This window comes from Carassius auratus, unplaced genomic scaffold (genome assembly GCF_003368295.1).
Source record: "Carassius auratus strain Wakin unplaced genomic scaffold, ASM336829v1 scaf_tig00015409, whole genome shotgun sequence".
NCBI lineage: Eukaryota > Metazoa > Chordata > Actinopteri > Cypriniformes > Cyprinidae > Carassius > Carassius auratus.
In genome coordinates, this window is record NW_020524587.1 from 113,794 (window position 1) to 137,073 (window position 23,280).

At 36.8% G+C, this 23,280-nt stretch overlaps 1 protein-coding gene across 1 annotated transcript in view; it reads left to right on the plus strand.

Annotated features, from left to right (window-relative positions):
- The first annotated feature begins 573 nt into the window (after window positions 1-573).
- The window catches only part of LOC113074832 (pappalysin-2-like), a 30,661-nt gene continuing 7,954 nt past the window's right edge, over window positions 574-23,280 (plus strand). Inside the window, 10 exon segments of the mRNA XM_026247568.1 lie at window positions 574-2,552; window positions 4,677-5,739; window positions 10,319-10,467; window positions 14,484-14,777; window positions 15,527-15,719; window positions 16,183-16,304; window positions 18,721-18,903; window positions 19,489-19,792; window positions 21,122-21,250; window positions 21,459-21,544. Of these exon segments, the coding sequence (XP_026103353.1) occupies window positions 1,712-2,552; window positions 4,677-5,739; window positions 10,319-10,467; window positions 14,484-14,777; window positions 15,527-15,719; window positions 16,183-16,304; window positions 18,721-18,903; window positions 19,489-19,792; window positions 21,122-21,250; window positions 21,459-21,544 (3,364 nt within the window). The 5' untranslated portion in view covers window positions 574-1,711.

A 23,280-nucleotide genomic window follows, 5' to 3' on the forward strand; every position in this document is an offset into this window, starting at 1 on the left:
AAAAACTGAGGCACAGCAGAGAACAAGCAGAAGTAGATTTTAATATATTATAATATGATATCATGTATTATATTATGCAGTTGTCTAACTGTATATATTTGTTCACTAGTCTAACTTGAATGGTGATTTTTTTTCTTTCTTTTGCTATTAATGCTTTAGAAGAAGTTTTTTTTTTTTTTTTTTTTTTTTTTTTTTTTTACACATTTAAGAAGGTTGACAGTGATCCTATTATTGTATCATAATTAATCTAATAGCTACTTTGTTATGTAGTGGCTACGTACAAATTACAGATATTTGGCGTTTTGACTGTTTATTTATTTTAATTTAAAGCCTTGCATAAAGTTTGATATCAAGGGTTCATCGTGTAATTCAACATTTCCTATATGCAGGTATAGAAAAAAGATCAGCAATAATATGAATTTATTATTCACTTCTCCCTAAGAGTGTGTTCTGGAATTTCTCATGGGTCCATCCTTTCTTCAGTGTTTACACATATCTCACTTGTCTTTTCACATATGCAGTGTTTCACATCAGCCATGTTTCACATGTCAGGCAGATGTGCTGTCTCTTACATTACAGTACCAAAGTAGGTGTAGCAGCTAGATGTCAATGGCACTGAGGGGGGTTTGGGGGGTTGTGAGAGTAGATGGATGCTTGCAAAAGCTGGGTTGGACCTGGGTGAAGTTTTCTTTCCTAATGGTTGGGTAAAGGGCTGGGTCTGTGATGTCAGGCTGGAGGAAACAGATAAAATGTTTTGCGCGTTAGTTTGATCTGATGTGGTGATGTGAAGAGCGCGTGCAGCGGGTCTAAGCCTGGGAATATAGACACACGGAGCGCAAGAGGAGTTGCCGCGCCATCTCAAGGTGATCCAAAGAGCCGTCTTCACGTAGACCAGCATGCCAACAAGACAGATCTCCTTTCAGTACCTTCAGTTTCTTGGATATCGATCCATATTTTGAGAAAATAAAATATTTTAAGCGGACTTTCACAGCTCCCTGATATCTGAAACACTCCACTGTTAGAATACATCTCGACAGACATTTTATTTGACCGCTTTGTTGGTTTATTTGGAGAACAAAGCTTGACCGCGAGCATTAGGACACGACCCATTGCGCGCCGGTGAAGGTGGCAATCTCAAATAACCTTTATCCAGCGTTACACCTCTCCAAAAAACCTTACACTATACAGACAACAAGCTATGTAAGTCTGCAACCAAACGCGATATTATCGCTTTGATTCGACCACAATGAGGAAACATTATTGCGCGCGTAATGAATTGCAAGTGAGTGACAGTTAAGCTTTTACGCAGTCATTGCGCGCTAAAAAGGCAGCTTCAAGGGGATCCCCAAGCCACGAGATGTTCAGTTTGAGCCTGACCACTCAAAAACCAAGGAGGAAAGATTTCAAGTAGACAGTTTGCTGTCGGTTACTCAGAATTTGCGCAATCCAGTTACTTAAATAGTAAATTAAGAGAAGAACAGACCATCCACCGTAATGCACTGACAATTTCAAGTTCCCTTGTCAGTACAATTTCTTTTTGAAAGACATGTAAAATAGAAACTCATTAACACACATATTCTAACTTAAACATAATGTATGCTTTCATTGATAAAGAAAAGGCACTCAAAACTATTTAAGCGAATTAACTAGCTCCCTTCCCAAAACAAATAGATGTCCAATCTTTAAAAAGCTACAGCTTCACCTCAATAAAATGATGTTTTTTAGACTACTGGCTATTATTCTTGCAGTATTTCACACATGGCCGCTGAACAGGGCTCAGCCAGATCATCTCCAGAAGTATAAGCGGACACTGGCACAGAGAGCGGACCGAGCGTTTGCTGGAGAGCAGTGCGGCTCAATCAGCCGCAAGCGGCCGCCGCACACCGCGGCGCAGCAGTACCCTCTAGCGGGCGTCGCTGGAAGGTACACTCGCTTGATAGACTTGCACTTGAGGAAAACTAAAACGGCGAGGTCGTGTTCAGGTGAGTGCAGCTCTAGTGGCACAAATGCGGTTGAATCAACTAAGTGGGATATTAATGAGAAGAAGAATTATGAGGAACCAGAAGAAGAGACTTTCATATGGAAGAAAGCAGATAAACAGCGACAGGGGGCAAGTGATCCTGGCTCTACTAAGTCACACAAACCCCTTCAATCCATTTCAAAAGGACACCCTTTACAGGCAGAACAGGGTGGTGATTTGACAGACAGCTCGTTCTCACTAAAAAGGATTGCAAGGAGCCTTCCAGAGTTCAACAAAGACGAAGAAGTCCCAAAAGATATGCAGCACACCCATATCCACCACACTAAATTCCCTACAGAAAATGAAGAGTTCTCCGGGCAGCAAGAGGGGCTGCAGAGCACTGCTGGGGATCCGTGGAGGGCAGATGTACACAATATGCCTGCAAAGTGGATGACAGCTGTGTATTTCAGTGGTCAGGCAGATCACCTAAAGGTGAATCCTGCGTTTGACCTAGAACTGCCCCGCTCTAGGTTCACTTTAGAGCTGTGGGTAAAGCCAGAAGGGGGACAGAATAATCCTGCCATCATTGCAGGTAGGTGTCTGCAATCCTAAATGATTCTCATCAAATCATGTGTATTTTTTATTTTTTTTTTTGTACTGGAGGGTTGCAGGTTCTTCAAACCGTTTTCTAGTAATCGGAATTGTCATTAGCTATAATTTTAAGCGGCAGTTATAACATGAAGGATACATAATTCACAATTAGCAGCTGTCTAATCAGAATAAATATTGCTGAAAGGCATACAAGCCATACAGACCAAAATGATTATGGAAAGTCAGATTCATTCCTCAAACCCCCCTCAGTTCATCAAGTGCATCGAATGGTGTGTGGCAGACTCTGTGTTGTGTCACGGCTTTGACACATTGTTGTTTCATTTAAGAGGCCTTTGTTTTAGGATATCAGCTGACAAGCAGATGAGAGGAGAATGGGAAATCAGCTGCTTACGAGGTGCAAACGATGAGAGTAGTGCTAAGGGAGGAGTGTTAGAGGAACAAGTGGCCACCACCTGCTCAATGTGTCCTGCAGCTCACTTGTTTGTGCATATGGCGCACTGTGTTTCCAAGGTTTGATTCATAGGCTGCATGTTCTGGACACTGTACCCATATTGACAGCAAGCTGTCATCCAGCTCAATTGTTTGATATAAAACATTTTCAAAGCATAAACTAGGTGTTTTTTTCACATGCAAAGCTTATTTGTGAAAAGTTGTCTGTAAATGCTTTGCGATTTATGTAATGTTATTAAGAGAAAAAAAAAAGAATATATATATATATATATATATATATATATATATATATATATATATATATATATATATATATATATATATATATATATATATATGTGTGTTTGTTTGTTTGTTTGTTTATTAAAAACCTATTACTAAATGTAATAAAATTATACATGTATGGCTGCTGTGGAGGGTCAATATGGAAATGATTATATCTGGAAGTGCTTCTAAGACTAGTTCAGTAAGAACAACAAAGCCCAGATTTCTCTTGCCGTAACCTGCACGAGGCTTTTCCTACATGCTTTTGGCGAAAGGGGGTGCAAATATTGTTCATATGTTTCTAACACTTATGAGTCATCTATCAGACCTCAAAGAGAGCATTAGATATTCAATTTTAATCAAATCATCCACCACTCAGAGAAAATCAGTACCCCAATGACTTCATAAACCTCTTAAACAAATGAGGGTTTCTACCATCTTGCTATTGTTAGGATTATAATATTTCCCTTTGACATATTTGTCATCATCACTAAAATCATGTGAACATTCATTCCAGCTCCTTTTGAGGTCAATAGCTTTCTTTTAACAATCAGTGGACGAATCTATTGTAATAAAGCCAGTTTTAAAAAAAAATCCCCCACTCTGCCAAATGAGCGTTCAAAGGCTTTACTGGAAGTGGTCTTTCTCTGGTTTTTCTTTCTCTATTAAGTGATACTATGCAAAAACATTCACTTTTTCTCTGTCTCTCATAAACACTTATCATATCGAAGTCATCAATTATACAAGGTTACACAGAAAGTATTTTTTCAGCACACTTCGTTTCCAACCAAACTCAGCACTCCAGGCCAGTTTGAGGTACGACTATTAGGAGTCTTTCATTTAGTGGGAGACAGACACTATAAAAACAGTAAGATAAGAACTCCCACTTTGAAAATGTAGTAGCATCCAAGTAAATAGTACTCTGGAATGGTTTATCTTCGAATTCATGACTTTAGGGTTGATACGCACAGAAATTAGCAGATGCTGTCACACGCTGGATCGCTGCACACACATCGGTAGGCTTCTTCAATGAATGAAGTTTCAGTGTGGTCCACGTCCCTTAGGATATTTTGTTTAAATCTGCCCATCTCTCATTCTCCTGTTTGCAAGGAATAATGCACCCAAGTGTGTATGTGCTCACATGTGCCTGTGTTGTTGGGAGGGTGAAGGGGTTCCCTGACCTCTCTCTGTCCTTTGACGGTAACATCTGGCTGCCAGATGAGACTGCTCCTAAGAAAGGCGGCTGGGAATATCAACGGATTTGTTGAATGGAAATAACTTAAAGTCTTATAGTCTTCAGATAATTAAATGCCAATTACTCCGTGTTTGATGAAGCTACACTTCTGCTCATTGACTCCTTCGTTTGTGTGTTTTTATTTTTTTTTTCTAGGCGTGTTTGATAACTGCTCGTATCCCTTGAGCGAAAAAGGTTGGTCTGTTGGGATTCGAGCAGCAGACCCTACAGGAAGAAAAGATGCCAGGTTTTTCTTCTCCCTTCGCATGGATCGGGCGCTCAAATCCTCCACTATTGTTGCACACCAGCGCTACCAGCCCAACAGCTGGACTCATGTTGTGGCCAGTTATGACGGCCACAAGATGGCGCTGTACATAGACAATTCCAAGGTTGGCGAGAGCAGAGAACAGTCAGGTGACCTATACAGTCCCTACATCAAAGCCTGTCGCCTGTTTCTACTTGGTGGGGACCAGGCGGATCACGAACACAGTTTTCGCGGACATTTGGGTGGTGTCACGTTATGGGGTTATGCGCGAACTCATGAAGAACTTCTTAAAGGTCGCCAATCCCAGGCAGAGAGACAAACTCCCATTTTGTCCCAGTGGGCAGATTTCTCAGAGGTTGAGAATCAGTGGGCACCCTACAAAGACCGTCACAATCCGGTCATTGTGTCTCTTCCTGTCCCAGAGCGGCAGCTTATTTCTCCATTACTTCCACCTCCATGTGGCGTGACCGTGTGTGACAATGCTGACGTCGCCATTAGTTATAACCAGCAATGGCAATTGCGAGTTGAGAAGCATCTACGTTACCGCATCGTGAACATCTGTAAGGATGATGGCAGTGACCCTACAGTCTCTCTGCAGCAGATCCAGCTCCAACACCAGGCCTTGGAAGATGCCTTCCGTCCTTACAACATCACGCTGGAGCTCAGCATTCACACCATCTACAACTCTTCCCTCCAGCAGCGCTTCATCCTCAGCAACTGCCACATTACCAAGGTGGGGAACCGCCATTGCGATCCCGAGTGCGACCATCCTCTTACAGGCCACGATGGGGGTGACTGCTTGCGCATAGGGCCCTGCCACAACTGGAAGCGGAGGGATGGAGTCTGCAACCCAGAGTGCAACAGCATTCACTATGATTACGATGATGGTGATTGCTGTGACCCTGAGGTCACAGATGTCGCAAAGACCTGCTTTGATCCCGAGTCTTCTCAGAGGTGAGCTTGTGCTTCAATATGGTTCCACTTTGGCAACTAACTTGAACCCAGGCATCATTTTAGTGGGATGTGCAAGAGGGTTCATGTTTTGGTCTTAATTCAGGGATTGCAACATTTTTCTAGCAAAAAACCCTCAGGATGATATTTGACTGCTTGCTAGCTTCTATAGAATTTGATGCAGAATTTGAAGTCAGGTACCATATCATTATATCAGCTACATTTATGTCCTTAGGAGATGTATTCCAACTAAAACAGCTTGCATTAAAGTGCTAGGCCTTAAAAGCCAAAACAAAATTATTGAAAGCATTCCCTATCCTTCTCTCAGGATCGCTGTGAACTGTTTTTGGAGTTCAAGAAGTTGCCAAAAGTTACGTGCTTGTTAAATGTTCTCACAGCAGCATCAGGAAAAAGGAAATAAAAGTGTCTTATTGTGAAATAGTGTTCACTTTTTTTCATTTTTTTTATTTTCAAGATTGTCAGAGCATTCTGTATTTCTCAACATGCAAAGCATACAAATCGGCCTTCTGGAATAACTTTAAAAAGCATGCAAAACTTGGATGCAGAACTGAGCCAAAGTATACACGTAATGTGGCTAAACAACAAAACCAGAGATCTTGGCACTATTCATTGTGAAAGGCAGGACAGTTTTGCTCCCGTACAGACTGTTTGACGGCTTGCCGCAGTGTCTTTCATTTATCTGATGCTACGTAAAAGAGTAGATTAGTGAAGTGACATTCAGCCAAGTATGTTGACCCATACTCAGAATTTGTGCTCTGCATTTAACCCATCCAAAATGCACACACACAGAGCAGTGAACACACACACACACTGTGAGCAAGGGCACCTAAGTCGTGGTATTGAAGGTGGAGAGAGAACTGTACATGCACTCACCCCACCCACAATTCCGTCCGGCCCAAGACTAGAACCCACAACCCTTCGATTGGGAGTCCAACCCTCTAACCATTAGGCCACGACTTCCTCACAATGTTCACAAAACCAAACTATAGTGTAACATCCTGTTGATGTGATCACACCACGTCTTTTATTTCACTCCTTTCATCTATGAGATAAACTTGTTATGTTAAATTTCCAGTTGCAGTTTGGGAAGTCTTGTTCCAAGCTTAGTGTGCAACGAGACTTTGTGTCTCAGTCACCAGCTGTTGTCATTTTCAAGAGCTGCCTATCTGTTGCTGAAGGGCTCCTATAGAGATTAATTTGGGCCCTAGTTAAACCATTGGATGGTGGTCTAAGAAACTCTTCTCAACTCAACTACTTTTGGTTGTTTTGCACTGAGAGACAGCAAGCTCATAGCAAAAATCCACAGCCAGAACATTTCTGTCGGTGGATAATAAATCAGTTAAATGCCATTTCAAAGGCTTTTTCTACCAAGAGGTTAAGATTTGAATGATAAGCATGGCCCTGTCACCCTGATGGCAGATGATGTAACTACACACTCTGCAGATCATTTGCAACAAATTAGATTTTAAAATATAGTGAAATGAAAAACAGTTGTTTAAAATTGTATTATTGTTTCACAATATTAAGTTTTTTACTGTATTGTTGATCTGATAAATGCAGTCTTGGTGAGCATAAGAGACTCCTCTCACAAGCATTAAAATCATACCATCCCCAAACTTTTGAACCATAGTTTATGCATCATTAATATTTCATTGTTTGAAAGCCTCTTACAGTATAAGTGTGAACTGGATAATTATGCTTTTCAAAGACCCGGATAGTCAGCAGTAAAGGGCTTGATGTGATGTCAGTTTTCTGAATTCTTGTGCCAGTCAAGCAACTGCCGTTAAGATGAATAGGAATACTAAAAGATAGTCTTCTTCAGTGAATTTCAGACCTCCATATTTCTACCAAGGCCAACAGTTTGGAGTAGAGGTGACCTGGAGCACCATATGTCCTTGGCATGCCATATTAACAAAGCAATCTAAAGGTACTGAATAAACCAAAGGTTTATTTACTGGACTTGTTTTCCTCTAAATATGATGTGTCCGTAAGTAGAAATGCTAATAGCCAACAGGACCAGATTAACCTTGGGATCATAGACTGAGCCTTTAGAGAGGTCTTTCCATACCATGCTGGAAGAGTGTATCGCTAAGGCCGAGGTCCAGAGTTTGCAAAGAATTAATGCAGGGATGACATTTTGATGGCAATTGTATAGCATGCTTTTATGTGGTGGTCTGGATTTTAATGTTTGGCTGTGTGAGTTATAGCCCAGGTATCTGCTGCTGGGCAGTGAAGCGCATGTACTTGCCAGTGGCTGTCACTACACAAATTTGTTGTTGAAGCAGAGAAAAACAGCACAAGGGAACCACCAGGTGCTTCTTGGCAAGCTCTAGAAATGGAACGAGAAGAAAGCAAAGACATTTTAGTCCACACACTTAAGCCAATAGAACTGAACTACCTGATAACTCTTCTCTTTAGTAATTAACTTTGATAGATGCTAAGCAATTTCAGCCATTTAAAGGCGATTCCTTTATTCATTTTGCTGCAAGATAGTGGATCGGTGGTTTTGATTATAACTCTCTTAATAAATAGTTTTAATTTATTTTCTGTGTTACTTAAAAGGATTTTGTCCACCTGAAAGGTGAAGTTTTTTTCTTTAAAATACTTTATTCTATGCCAGGTTAATGCACAGGTAAAACCATTTATTAGATGACCTCATGTAAGTCTGAATACCAGGAAATTTGCTTTTAATACATTTGTTTGGGCTATCCGAAATTTCAATGGTGTGATTTTAAGATGGAAGTACAGATTGCATGAATAATGGAAGATGGGGCAAAGCGAAAGGCACAAAGGATTGCTTGGCAAACCTGTTTGGAATCAATACTTTTATTATTAATGCAGTTCTATTTGTTGGTGCTAATGGCGCAAAAATTAGAAAAGTTTGTTGGCACAAGTGTATGGTGGAATGAACATTAAATGAACTAAGAACAAATTTTGTACATTACCATTAAAAGTTTGGGGTTAGTGAATCATTGCTCATATAAATATAGTATATTGTTATTTTGTTTTTTCTGAATTTACTTGTTTCATCTGTAAGTATAAATATATGTTCTTCCTCAAACATGTTCTTAGGTTGGGCTGGTAAATATTGCCGTGGCACTCAAATTTGTCATCAATAATGCTTTATCCATTGTACCATGGCTTATGCCTTGTCTTATACTTTTTCTTATACTTTATACCATGGCTCGTGTCTTATATTTTATTACTTTACCTCTCGTAATCTATTAACAATGGCATTTTGGAGTTAGTGAAATCAGATCTGTTCAGTCAATCGGCTGGCATTGTGATGACTTAAGTGTCAGTGGCAAGATGATGAGAGAGATTCCTTTTGAGAAGAGAGGACAGAGATTTGGAAATTTGGAAAAGTCCATGGTGTTCAATATTAGCAGTCCAATAACTACCACTCAAGTGTAATCAAAAGGGTTTTGAAAACACTCACGATTCATGGGTTCATAAAGCATGAATCACAGGATTTTACACTTTTTAAGAATAAATCTAACCAAAGTTTTGTGAAATTTCTGAAAAAAAAAGAAGAAAAATACTGATTGTGAACTTACTGTTTTTTTTTTGTTTTCTTTTTTGAAGGGGAAAGTGATTGTGACTAAGAACAGTAAATTTAGTTCACCTGTCATATTGTGCAAAGTTTTTCTAAACATCTAAACATATTTTATTGCTCGTATTCTGCATATGATTGGCTTTACTTGACAAATTCACAAATCAAAAAAGTACAAAATATATTTTTATCCTTTAATTTCCAGAACACATTTGGAACAGCACTGTTTAAGGCTAAACTTTAAGTCATGTGAATATAAATTGTTAAATCATCTGAATTCTATTGCTGAATAAAGCCCTATAGGAGAAATTTAGGCAACACTCAAGAAGCACTCAGGAAGATTGGCTCTTTGCTTGTTTAATAAAAATAAAAATAAACGACAAGAAGTATGATGCTTGGTTTATTCTCGCATGGAACGGGTCCAAGGAACAGTAGGTGGTTCAGCTAATAGGCTCGACACTTTGGCACAATCCAAAGGGCAATAAGAAATGGACCTCTTCAAACCAACAGCTCAAAGATATGAGGTGCAAAGGCTTAAGCAGCTATGAAATCAAAAGAGAAAAATGACATGTGACATTTTCCAAAGTAAAAATAAGTTAACATCACACATCAAAGTGCCTCTATGGTGATTTATCACAGCTTGGAATGGAATAAAAAAAAAAAAAAGTGGCCAGTTTTTCATGCGCCATACCCAGTTCAAACAATTATAATTCCTAAACATTGTGACATAAAGTGATTTTTTAAATGACTGTTGTAATTAAAACTGCTAATAAAAGTAAATATATTCCATTTGCTTAGTTCTGATGACATGAACTATAAACCGTTGTTGTTTTAAACTGTTATTTTTTTAACAACATTTGAAATTGTCATTCCCTTTTAAATCTCTCAAGCAATCAAAGAAACATTTTATAACTTTTATGTTAACATTCATGTTTATGGCAGTTCAATCAATAATTACTTGTTTTCTATGCAAAGTTTCTTGACTATGTGTCATTATCTATGATACAGGGCTTATATGAGTGTGAAGGAACTGAAGGAGCTGCTTCATCTGAGCAGTTCAGACATGCTCAATGTGTTCTTCGCTAATAATTCAGCACGCGAGGAGCTTGCTGGGGTTGCCACCTGGCCATGGGCAAAAGAAGTGCTTTCTCATCAAGGTAAGATATCCACTTACATGTAACACAGCATGAACATGATGAAGTTAATAACCCAAGTGCCATTTTAATAGAATTTAAGTAATGTAGAAAAAAAATATAAACAATAACCCAAAAGATGATAATTTAAAAACCCAATTATGAAAACCTGACTTTTGAAATGTTTTGATTTGACTGAACTACATTAGTTAAGACTGGACAAGGCTTGAGTCCAGAAATCGTCCATGGGTTGGTTTGTTAGCATGGCTCAGTTAGCCCCTGCTGGTAGAGGTTGTAATGACACAGTCTTGTTTTAAAGAGGTCATCGGATGCTACATGCACTTTTACAAGAAGTTTGAACTGAAATGTGTGTTGGCAGTGTGTGTACACAACTATCCTGTAATGCTAAAAATCCACCCAGCGTTTTTTTATATACTAAGATCTTTACCCGTTTCTCAAAATGAGCTGATGTCAGATGTTTGTGCTCAGATGCCTCGTTGTGACGTCACACAGAAAGGCCCCTCCCATGATAGTTTGATTGACAGCGTTTCAGCACAGACTGGACTAGTGTCTTACCTTAGACCCACCCTGAGTGAGCTGTCATCAGTCCGCCATTGTTTCACCACGGGAGCAGATGAATACAAGAATATCTCCTAAGCGATGTTGTTGGATGTAATCATAGACTGTAAAAAAATATGGACGACGCATCTCCATTTCCAACCACTGTAGAAAAGTGAAGCCAAAGCATCTTAGTATGGCCGCTGAGATTCATTTGGAGTCTGCGCAGTAGTGTCATGAGGTGGAGCCGCAATATCAAACCCCCGCCCAAACTCCTGCGGACCCAATAATAAACCATAATGATATGCCCCATTGTTATATCATGAAATGACTGGCTAAAATCAAACTTAGCACAAAACACTAACAATTGAACATACATCAGTGTGATATCCACTCTTGAATAACCAAAACCATCTTTCAGAAAAATGAATTCGATGTGTAATTTTTTTTTTTTTATTATGACTCAAGTCCCGTTCGTTTACACGGAGAGGGTGGGGTTTATGAACTGGACTACTGTTAACCACCAGGGGGCGATCAAAGAGCCTGCAGCTCAATTTTTTAAGACTTGTGCGACACACCTGGCTGTAATAATGCACATAGCAATCATCATTTACTCCTGACATCTGAGCCACTGAAGACAGTGGATTATTATTTTTTTAACGGAATGTGCGCCCAATCTACCTAAATGCATCTTCACGCGAATCATTTGTGGTGCAGCTTCACCTACAGAAAAAGTTAGTATAAGGTTTTCTTTAATAATCTTTGCAAATCACCTTTCAAGCTAATTAGCAAGTTTCACGATGAATGTGGCTAACGTAAACCATCTCATTGAGAGCAGCTCGAAATAGAGGGGCGGGGTCAGCAGAGCTAATTAACATTTAAAGGAAAATGCTACCAAATGGGTTGCTCTGAAAATAGCTGTTTTTGACAGGGTTAAAAAATGTGTTTTTAACACCAACATTAAGAAATTTTAACCAAACTATGTTACAGACTTTTCATTAAGACCCTAAAGAATCATATCACATGTGGAAAATGAACATCTGATGACCCCTAAAAAATTTTTTCTATTCATGGCCTTTTATTTTTACAAGTAACATAAATCACAAATATTTCATCACTTTAAGGCAAGATGTTTTATTGCATTTATTCAGTGCTCTTAAAAGCATGAAATTGACTTAGATTTTCCACTATGTTTGACGTCACAGCTCAGTGTTGATGCTAATAAAAGGGTTAGGACCACATGTATTTTGTGGAAGGGATAAAAACAAACAATATAATATGAGAACAAAACGTTAAACCCAACTGGGTTAATTCTACCATGGACAGTGTCAAGTTAAGAACTCAGTTGTTTCCTGTCACTACATTCCCCACAGCAGATGTTTTTTGTACCTAATGCCATAGATCTCCCTGTTCATGTCTTGCTTTTTTTTCTGATCACCTTAAATCTTTTCTTTAAAGAAAAACATTCTTGTCTCTTCGTCCTTGTTGTCTGCATTTGCCTTTACAAAGTTAATGGGGCATAATCTCAAGCATAAAAGAAAACACTTGCAGCACGCATAGATTTCCCTGTAGATTGCCCCTTAATCATTAAGGTCATCCACCGGGAGAGAAGAAAAGGAACTCAACAACAACCAAACAAAAACAAAAGAAGGGTATTAAGCTGTTGCCATCTCCATCCTACTGCCAGCTGTTTTTATAGTACTGGTCATTGCCGTGTTTTAGAGCTCATTAAAGCAGTCTCAGTTAGGTCCAGTTCCTTTAAAAAGGAGATTTCTCTCAAAACAGGAAGATTTCTTATATAAGTCCCCCTCCCATTGGTCCAGGATGCATGATCAGACATTGTGGTCTTGGTTTATTTGCTTAATGAGAAAATTTTGGCCTGTGCATAGAATGTGAACATATGTAAATATATATATGTTAAACCAATATTAACATAAGTAATTAGCACCAACTTGCTTTTGTGAGCTTGAATTCATGGATTTTCATGAATTAATTACAGTCTGTTTCTAATGTGTATGTGATAACACTTTGCATTCATGTTTAATTAGTTAAAATTTAGTTCATTAGATATAAAAGCAATTTTACAGCATATATTAATCTAGAATTTTGCTATTTTTTAAATAATAAAGGTCCATAAAGGTAGGTATTTATTGTTGCATTGATATCAATATTATAATACAATTGCAAAGTTTTACCACATTTCATATATTGGTACATTTAATTTAATTTTAGATTCATCTTCGTTGTTATATTTGTGCCCCCTTAAAAATATATGAAAATAGTATATACAATACTTATTAAATGTCTTTTGAATTCTGTACTCTGAAAAGTCAAGTCAAATATTTTTGACTGCCAAATTGTAGAATTTTATTATTGTTTTCTTATTTTACAAGTAGCCATAAACAGGATAATGCCATCTGCCTATCATTATCAGAAAATAAACCATTTCAGGAAAGGGGTCCTTGGTGTCCTCATCACCCTGTCATGTTTTATTTTGCTCTCAATTGTCCTGTTAATGGTCTGAGCAGAGAGGTGGTCTGAGATATAACCTGTCTGAGATAAGACTGACCATGCTGCTTTGCATCTCACAGAGCTATGGTCCTATATTTTCACAGAGATATGGCTCCGTTCCTATTATGCCCATAATCCACTAGTTTCTCATAAATTAGAGGTATGTTTTATGGTTTAATTTCACATAAATCATGAGCTTATTTGAGTACCTTAATGTCTTATACTTAGAAACAAGGTCAAACTACTGCTCTGAATGCTTTAAGTGAAATCAGACCATAGGAAGGACTGCTAATCTTGTGCGTTAACTGTAAACTATCTGTGTTTGTCAGACGTGTTTAGCCAAGCTCTGTCCATTTGGCTGAACTCCCATAAAATGTGAATATTTCAGAAATAAAAAGGTTATTTACTCAAATCTAGTATATCCACTGTAAATGGCCTGACTGGGGTGGAGCATAATGTCCAAAAGAGAAAGATTTTCGCAGATGCCCACATAAACCAAATTCTGTTTTTAATTAGTAAACACATTCTGTTTTTCCTTTAAAATCTAATAACTTATAAGCTACAATTTAGTCTTTTTTCTTAAACTGCTGAACATATGCACATATAATAAATGTCACATTGTTTTAAGCTTTTTATTACATTATTTGAATATAAAACCAGATGCCAATGTGTTACTTTTCAGCAGGTGTGGCAAGCATTTTAATGTTCTGAATGTGGGTGGAACATTAGACAACACTGATAACAGATGTACTGTTCTTTCTGGTAATCCAAGCTGTGGTGGTCCCATTTTACAGGATGGTGCACACTGTTTTATGCAGCAATATTTAGGAAAGCAAATCAGTTTCATTTACTCACAGACTCCTGGCTTTGAGATTAAAGATAACTTGAACATTTACACCTCATTGTTCTGTCAGGTTAAAGTTTATATTGTTGCATCAACTGCAGAGATGTCACTTTGGGTTATTTTTCAGGTGGAATGATTCTTAATCCCTCCTACTTTGGAACCAAAGGACACAACAACACCATGATCCATGAGATGGGTCATATTTTGGGACTGTACCATGTGTTTAAGGGTGTGAGTGAACGCGAGTCATGTGATGACCCCTGTCAAGAGACCACCGCATCCATGGAGACGGGAGACCTGTGTGCTGATACAGCACCCACCCCAAAGTCTAAAGTTTGTCACGACCCTGATCCTGTCAATGACACATGTGGCCTTACCCAGTACAAAAACACACCATACAACAACTACATGAGTTACACAGGTAGTCATGATCAGGTTACTGCTTCTGTTTGTTTATCAATTTTATATATATATATATATATATATATATATATATATATATATATATATATATATATATATATATATATATATATATATATATATATATATATATATATATATATAAATATATATATTGATGTTAATGCCACTTAGGGGTACAAGTTATACCTACATGCATGCAATGTGAAACAATACCATTCAAAAGTTTGGCATCAGTACAAATTTATTTATTTATTTATTTATTTTTTGAATGAAGATTCTTGTGTTCACCAAGGGTAAATTATTGATCAAACAGAAAACAATAACATTGTGAAATGTTATTTTCATATAAAATATCTGTTTTCTATTTTAGTATGTTTTATAATGTAGTTTATTCCTGCAGTACTAAAGCTGCCATTACTTCAGTCTTTAGAGTCACATGATCTTTCAGAAATCATTCTAATATGCTGATTTGGTGCTCAATAGACATTTCTCATTACTATCACAGTTGGGAATTTGTTGTGCTGCTAAATTATTAATTTAAACCTTTATACAATGTATTTTTTCAGGATCATTTTTTTTACACAGTTCAGTCAATTTAATATATATTTGCTGCATACAAGTAGCAGTTCCTTCAAAAAAAAAAAAAATATATATATATATATATATATATATCTAAATAAACAAACTCAGTGTTGATATTTTTGTGTGAAATATTTTAACCTTTTTTAACCTTTTTTATTACAGATGATGACTGTACAAACCATTTTACACCCAATCAAGTAGCTCGGATGCACTGCTATATTGATTTAACCTACAAAACCTGGCTCCTTGGTAGAAAGCCCACCCCTGTTCCTCTTGCACCAGTGGTGATTGGTCAAGATGCAGATTCCGTCACCATTCATTGGTTGAACCCAATCAGTGGGCCACTTGCCCACAGGTAAACTGAGGAACATACATATAACAGACAAAGAGGAAATAAATGTTTGTCTGTACAAATATTTATCCATTCATGTTGCACTATTTCTTGTATTCTCAAAGCTGTTATGAGAAATTCACTTAGTTCCCCCAAGCAACTCGATTTTGATCTGATTTGGTTTACAATGATTATGATTATGATGATCATGATTATGCTAACTAAAGGAAATATAGTTAGGTTAGAAATGTTCCACTATAACATGCTGTTTTGTGATGCAAAAAACACTTTTTATTCCAAGAAACAGGTGCATTGTTGTGTCCAATATGTGATTCCATTGCTATCCAAATAATCAGGAAGAGCATGTGATGTGATGTATTTTCAGTTAGCCCCCCCCCCCCCCACACACACACACACATTTTTTGATCTTTCACTCTCTTTGACAACTTTAAAAAAAACAAAAAAGCTATTCTCTGTGGCTGTGTAGGGAAGGTGACATGAACTGTCATCTCTGTGATGAAAACGGAGCGTTCCATCAATACGCCAATGAGGCCACTTCTCCTCACGCCTGTGATTCCACTGGATACTGGACACCAGAGGAAGCAGTGGGTAAGTACTCATATTATTACAATATTATTACACAACTTTACTTCATACTTGTAAACACAGATAGGTAGAAAGGTAAACCATAAAAAAGGCTCATTGCTGTCGGGCTGTATATCAGCGCGTTTGAAATCCCATTTGGTCAATCAAATAAGAGGACCAGGACTAACTGCTGTATTATAGTTTTTACATCATGATCTAACAATGTTCTTCCACACGCATAAGTCATGAATCATAAGATAGTGTGTACATGACTGAATGCCATCTCTGACATAATTGTTGTTGTACGTGTGCTTGATCCTCAGCACACCACTGAATATGTCACAAATGATTGTCAATGTAAAAAAAAAGATTTGATTAATGAGGATGAAGCCCTGGCTTCTTTCTCTGAACTTGTGCATTCACATTCAGGTGGATCGTTCAGTCTCATGCAGGCCATGTTGCGTGCAAGTCTGGAATAATTCAGGAAATAAATCATTAAATCATTATTGCCTGGATGAAGAAAACTTTTTTTGCCATCAATGAATAAAAAAGGCCACTGGCACAGCTTCAAGATTTGGTAATATTGGGTGGCATCCAGAAGCGGCCCGTCATAAAAAGCAATGTTTATCCTGTGTAGCTTTTCAACTTTATTCCTCACCTAACAGATGTTACTGATTATTCTAATCAGAAATCTCTTAGCATCTGGTCTGCCCGTTCACTGATATGTGATACGGATAAGATTGTGCTTTAAAAAGTCCACCCAAAATATAGAAATCCTTCCCTGGCATGCAGTCATTTTCATAAAGCACAGTATCAAGAGAGAGGTGGAAGTGGAGAGTGATTTTTGGCCTGGAGTCTTGTTTTGAGAAACAGATTGAGGATGAAATCAAAAATAAAATTATATATCTCGAAGAAAACAATATCTTTGCGATATTAATGATGAATGAGATTTAAAACCATCGGTTCAGATTTTGGTTTGTTTTTGGTTTATTTTTAAAAACATGATAAAGTGCATGATGACTACCACATGCAAATCATTTTGTTGGTCAGTTAATCATGTCAGAAAGACTTTAAGAGCAATATGATAGCACTGTTTGTGTAGAATGAAATAATGCTCATGGCAATACCATGGTAAATAATTTGATAACTGTATTAATGCAGGCCAATTCGATACAAACAAATCATACAGTAGTTGGATCTCAGATCTCACATCTTGTAACGCTCATCCCTGCTTACCTGTGCCATAGCCTCTGTATGTACTATAAGGCAACTTTTTGAGAAATAAGTTTTGATCCAGGGTGAGCAGGGACCTGGTTAAGACCGCTGAAAGAAGGAAGGATAACATGCTCACAGATCTTGCCGCATTACTTTTCCCTGCGGGAGCATTATACCACATCTGATACAATCATTACTTCTACCTTTTGTGGAAGCCCTTGCTCTGTTTATCTGACCAATTGGGTTTTATGGTTTGCCTTGGCCTGCTGCTGCTTACCCTGTACACATCCACACATGAGGCCACGCTGGGTGCAAAGGAGTGCTCTGTGACTCAAGGCTGCTCTCTGTCTATCTGTCTCTCTCGACCTGGAATACAGATTAATCCATCATTGTAAAACCTTTTGGAGGCAGAGGATTCACACAGGCACAGGATTGTGCTCTTTACATTAATACGCAGTAGTTCACTAAACAGTTGTGTCTCTTCAGCATGTAGTATTTGGGCACAGAAGTGTTTGATCTATTAATTAACCCCTTGCAGTTCAGTTTAACCATGCTGTATTTATTTCCTTTCTATGACAATATTTATTATTGATAATTTGTTATTACAGGTTTATCAAGGGAAAAACTGTGCTTTTTGCCTGGAATAATTAACAACACACTGTTTTTGGCTGCAAGCATGATGAGATTGCTTTAGTGCTAACATCCAGTAAACAACCAAAACAGTATAAATAATAGGATTTTCTGACAGGACAATGTCCTAGAAAAGCAAACTTTAAGACTTTTTGTTTGTTACTTTTGCCCATTTTTCTGTATATATATATTTTTTAATTTTTCATAAACTTTTATTTATAAATATATTTATTTATAAAGAGATGGTTTATGCTCCATATATATATATATATATATATATATATATATATATATATATATATATATATATATATATATATATATATATATATATTATTTTTTTACAACTTTTTAAAATACTTTTATTCTGAAAGGGTGCATTAAATTGATCAAAAGTGAGTTTGAATACTCCTATAATGTTACGTTTAAAGTATCTGGATCGCAGTGGTGGAGCAAAGCTGTGCAGTCAAAGTGGCAGATTGTAGTAATCTGCTGCTTAGGCGTTGTTCATGTGCATAATTAAATCTTAGCTTTTGATGGCGAGTTACAGTATTTTCTTTTTGGCTTCGGATGGGGTTTGCATGTGTTTTTGCAGGGGCCCCTGATGTGTACCAGCCATGTGAGCCCAGCATGCAAGCCTGGAGTCCTGAATTTAACCTGTATGAGCCCAACATGACTACGCCGTGCCCTCAGATTGAGGGCTGCCTGCTGGAATTACACTTCCTTCACCCGGTTGTTCCTGACAGTTTGACCGTATGGATCACTTACATCTCAGCCAGTGAGTACTGTCTGTATATATCAAACACCTGACATTACTGGAACATACACTACTGTTTAGAAGTTTGGCATCAGTAAGATTTTTATTTACTTGTATTTTTTGATGTAGAAATGAATTCATACTTTTATTTAGCAAGGGCATATTAAATTGATCAAAAGTGAGAAAGACTTTTACATTGTTATTCATGTGTCAGGGAAATGCTGCTGTCCTTTTGCAATTTCCAATCACAGTTTCCATAAAAATATCAAGCAGCACAACTGCTTTTAACATTTATTATAATAACGAATATTTCTTGAGCACCATTTTAAATCATTGAGCAGCATATCAAAATGATTTCTAAAGGATCATGTGACATTGAAGACTGAAGTAATGGCTTGTCACAATTCAGCTCTGCCATCACAGGGATAAATTATATTTTAAAATATATTTAGAATAAAATGTACAGTAATAATATATATTTATATTTTTTTTAATCAAATAAATGAAGACATAGTGAGCATAAAGGACTTACCAACCCCAAATTTATGAACAATGTGTATGAATTTTTTATAGGAATGAATTCTTCTGTTGTTGTTTTTTCCACAGATCAAAAGGCAATTGCTAATATCATGTTCATAATGGAGAACGGCGAGATGGTCCACACAGGTCCTAAGCATGCTTCCTGTGACATTCCTTTGACCCTTCATTTACATACTAGTAAGAAGGTCAAGGCTGTTAAAATCTCCACCTTTGATAAGAAGCTGGAGATCGATGCTGTTTTGCTGACCTCGCGGCCCCAGAGTCCTCTCTGCTCCAGCTGCCGCCCCCTTCTCTACAGAGTGCTCCGAGAACCACCAATCAGAGAAAACCAGAGTCCTGTAATCATCAAACAGCCCACATACACTGACAGGTAAGAATATGTGTCTGTGTATAATTAACAATATCACTTTGTTTTGTACGTAGACACTTTGATAGACTATATTTTTAAATACTTATTTGAAATTGATGAGTCGTTAGTAATACTGTCAAGTATTACTAGTTTTCAAATAATAATGCCTCTGTCATGTTTTTATTATGTTTTAGTTGATTTGCAGCATTTCTGAGAGTATTATTTTAAGTGTGGCTTGAGTATAAATGCTGAACATGTTGTGTTACTAAAACTGTCTTTGAATTGTATCTTCAGCATATCACTATTCAAGTATTGTGCAATGGTTTTTTGAAGCAATGTCTGAAAAAATCATGGATTTGACATTGTCATTTCATTAGTCATTAATTTTACAAGCATAAAAAGATCAACAACCAATTTCTGTTCTGTTCCTGTCACTTTTTATTCTGTATGCTCCAATACGAATTCATCAATGGTCACTGGATTGTCGTCTTGCAATAGGTCAAAATGTCCAGACATTAATAGTGTGGATCAGAGAATGTAGCATATCCAGAAAAGTTCCTTCCACAAGTCCTGTAAGCTCAGAAAGATGGAAACTCTACTGGGAATTGGGCTATGTGGATAAGGAAAGGAAAGAAAGACAGATTGGATATGAGAGAGAGAGAGAGAGAGAGAGAGAGAGAGAGAGAGAGAGAGAGAGAGAGAGAGAGAGAGAGAGAGAGAGAGAGAGAGAGAGAGAGAGAGAGATGTACAATGAAACCCTGGAATATAAACCACCCATGGCTGTTTGCAGCTCATCTGAAATTGTTTCCAATCTTTCCAGTTGTGTGCTTGATGTTGTTAGTGTGCAGTAAGTGAGGGACTTGTCATTTGGCATGGGAGACAAAAGACTGAAAACAAGTATAGTGGAAAAAGGGAGCTGGAGTGAAGATGGGTTTGTGGGAAAGTAGGCTGCAGTGCCACCTTGAGGTTTACAGCAAAAACAAAACACTTACCATGAAATGAGTAAGGTAACAAGGGGCCAGTGAAGGGAGGTACTTAACCTTCAGAAAATGTTGATCGTTAACCCATACCAAATATTATATGAGCTGTTTTATGTTCTATGCATTTTATATGAGGTTTGCGGATTTTGCCAACATTTATGGCACATTAATATTAAATCCCGATTTTGTTATGTTAAATAAATAAATAATACTGATTAGTTATATTTATTTAAACGTAAATAAATATAATTATAAAGATCAAAATTTTGTTCCATTGTTTTGAATACATTCAAAAAATTGTGGATGGTTTTTGAAAAGTCTGCTTAACTTAGCTATGTGTATTTGGATCTGAATGTGTTTGTGTGCTTAGTGATGTGCAGAAGGACGTTCAGTACCTGTACAGGATCCAGGTGGAGTCAGATGGTTTGTTCAGTGAACTTTCTCCAGGCCTGGTTTACATTCATGGAGAACATTTCTGTGGTGATGGCACACAACAGGGGTCAGTATAAACTTAAGGGTCCATCTGAGGGTTTGCATGTTATGTGCTTTAGTCATTTTTAAAGAATGTTTCATATCTTTGAGTATTTGTTTGAGTCTCTCTCTCTCTCCCTCTCTCTCTCTCCCTCTCTCTTTTTTTTCTTTGAGTGTTTTGAAACATAGCAAAAGACTTTCCACATATTTGATAAATGTAACCCTTGGCATCACAGATCTGAAGATTGTGATGACGGGAATCTCTTAGATGGAGACGGCTGCTCAAAGAAATGCCAAGTTGAACCAGGTTTCAAATGTCACGGTGAGTCACACTCATAAAAACAAATAATCTGACTGTCCACTGAGAACTTTGGCCCTCAGACTGTAAACACCACAACAGAAGCACCAGGAAATTTCCACACAGGACAATAAACCCGTGTAATAATCATAACCAGCTCTCAAAACAAAACAATACAATATTGCTATGTCTTCTTTAGATTCGGATTCCTCTCCTACTGTTTTTCTCTCTCATATTGAGTTAGGCAGTCAGTTTATAATATTGAAGGACATGTGGTGGTCAACATATTGTATTTTAGCACCTATTTCTAAAAGCCCCTAATACAGAGAATCAGAGAATTATTACTTCGGAGTTCAAATTCATTGCTAAAAATGATCCTCTGTAATCTCCAGATGGGAAAATGTACAAACAGAAAAGTGAATTGCTGCATGTTAGATAGCAAAATACATACATAAATTAAAAATATATAAATTCTTAATAAACATTTCCCTTGTTGTTTAACCTGTTAACTGTCACTCATGTTTTTGAAGATAGACTTGAATGTGCATGATACAAACCTAATTTTTTTTTTAATTCATGTCTGAAAACATTTTGTAACATGATTTTGATGTACCATTTACATGGTAATGCAATGTCTGATTTTAAAATGGGTTTTGAAGGATGAATTTTGAGATTTTATGTTTTCAAGTGATATATAACTTCTGATGATTTCTAAAATGTGATAGAGAAAAAGGCAACGAGGAAGTCTTTTTTTTAAACAAAGGTCAAAGCTCCTTTTGTAATGTAGATTTCTGAGGGTGCACTCTTGTCATAAATTCATCTATTACTTTTCCTACATAATTTCTAACCAAAAATATTGGTAAAATATATATTTGGGAGTCTTAGACCTTTCCAACGATATATAGTTTGTCAAGATTAGATTAGATTTGATTGTAATATAGTATAGTCAACGTAGGCGCCCCGAATACGGGACGGGGTGACATTTAACAGGTTAAAACAACTTTAGTTATTGTTTTTAGGGCGCATCATATAATAATCATTGTAGTGTATATATATAGGTGTATAAGTAAATGTTGCATAATATCAAGTTTATTTATCTCATTAGTCCTTTTTACATTATTGTGTCTTTTACACTAAATGCTGTTTTTCATTTAAATTGCAGTTCTTTTTAACTTTCCGTTCTTCAAAAAATCTTTTTTTTTTCTAATGTTTCTACAAAAATATTAAACAGCACATATATAATAATAAGAAATGTTTATTAGCACCAAATTAGCACATTAGAATGATTTCTGAAGGATCATGTGACACTGAACATTGGAGAAATTCAGCTTTGCCATCATAGGAATAATTTACATTTTTGAATTTGTTAAGAAATCATTTGTAGGTACGTGGGATTAAAATACAATATAAACTAGAAAAAGTACAAATAAGGTCTAAAGAAGGCTGACTGACCGAAACTATGCTAATAAAAATATTTTTGTGATGATGCAGGATTCTTTTTTTCTTTTTTTTTTTTCTTTTTTCTTTCTATTTAAAAATATATTTCAACAGTTTATATTACATTAATATTATTCCATTATTAAATATTACATTCTAATATATGAATGATATTATATATATTATTCAATTATAATAAAACTTCACAGTATTACTGTTTTTACTGTACTTTTGTAATAAACATACATACATCTTAAACATTACTTTCAGTCCTAATTCTTTTAGAAAATGATACAGATAATGTACTATAAAATTCCGCTTAC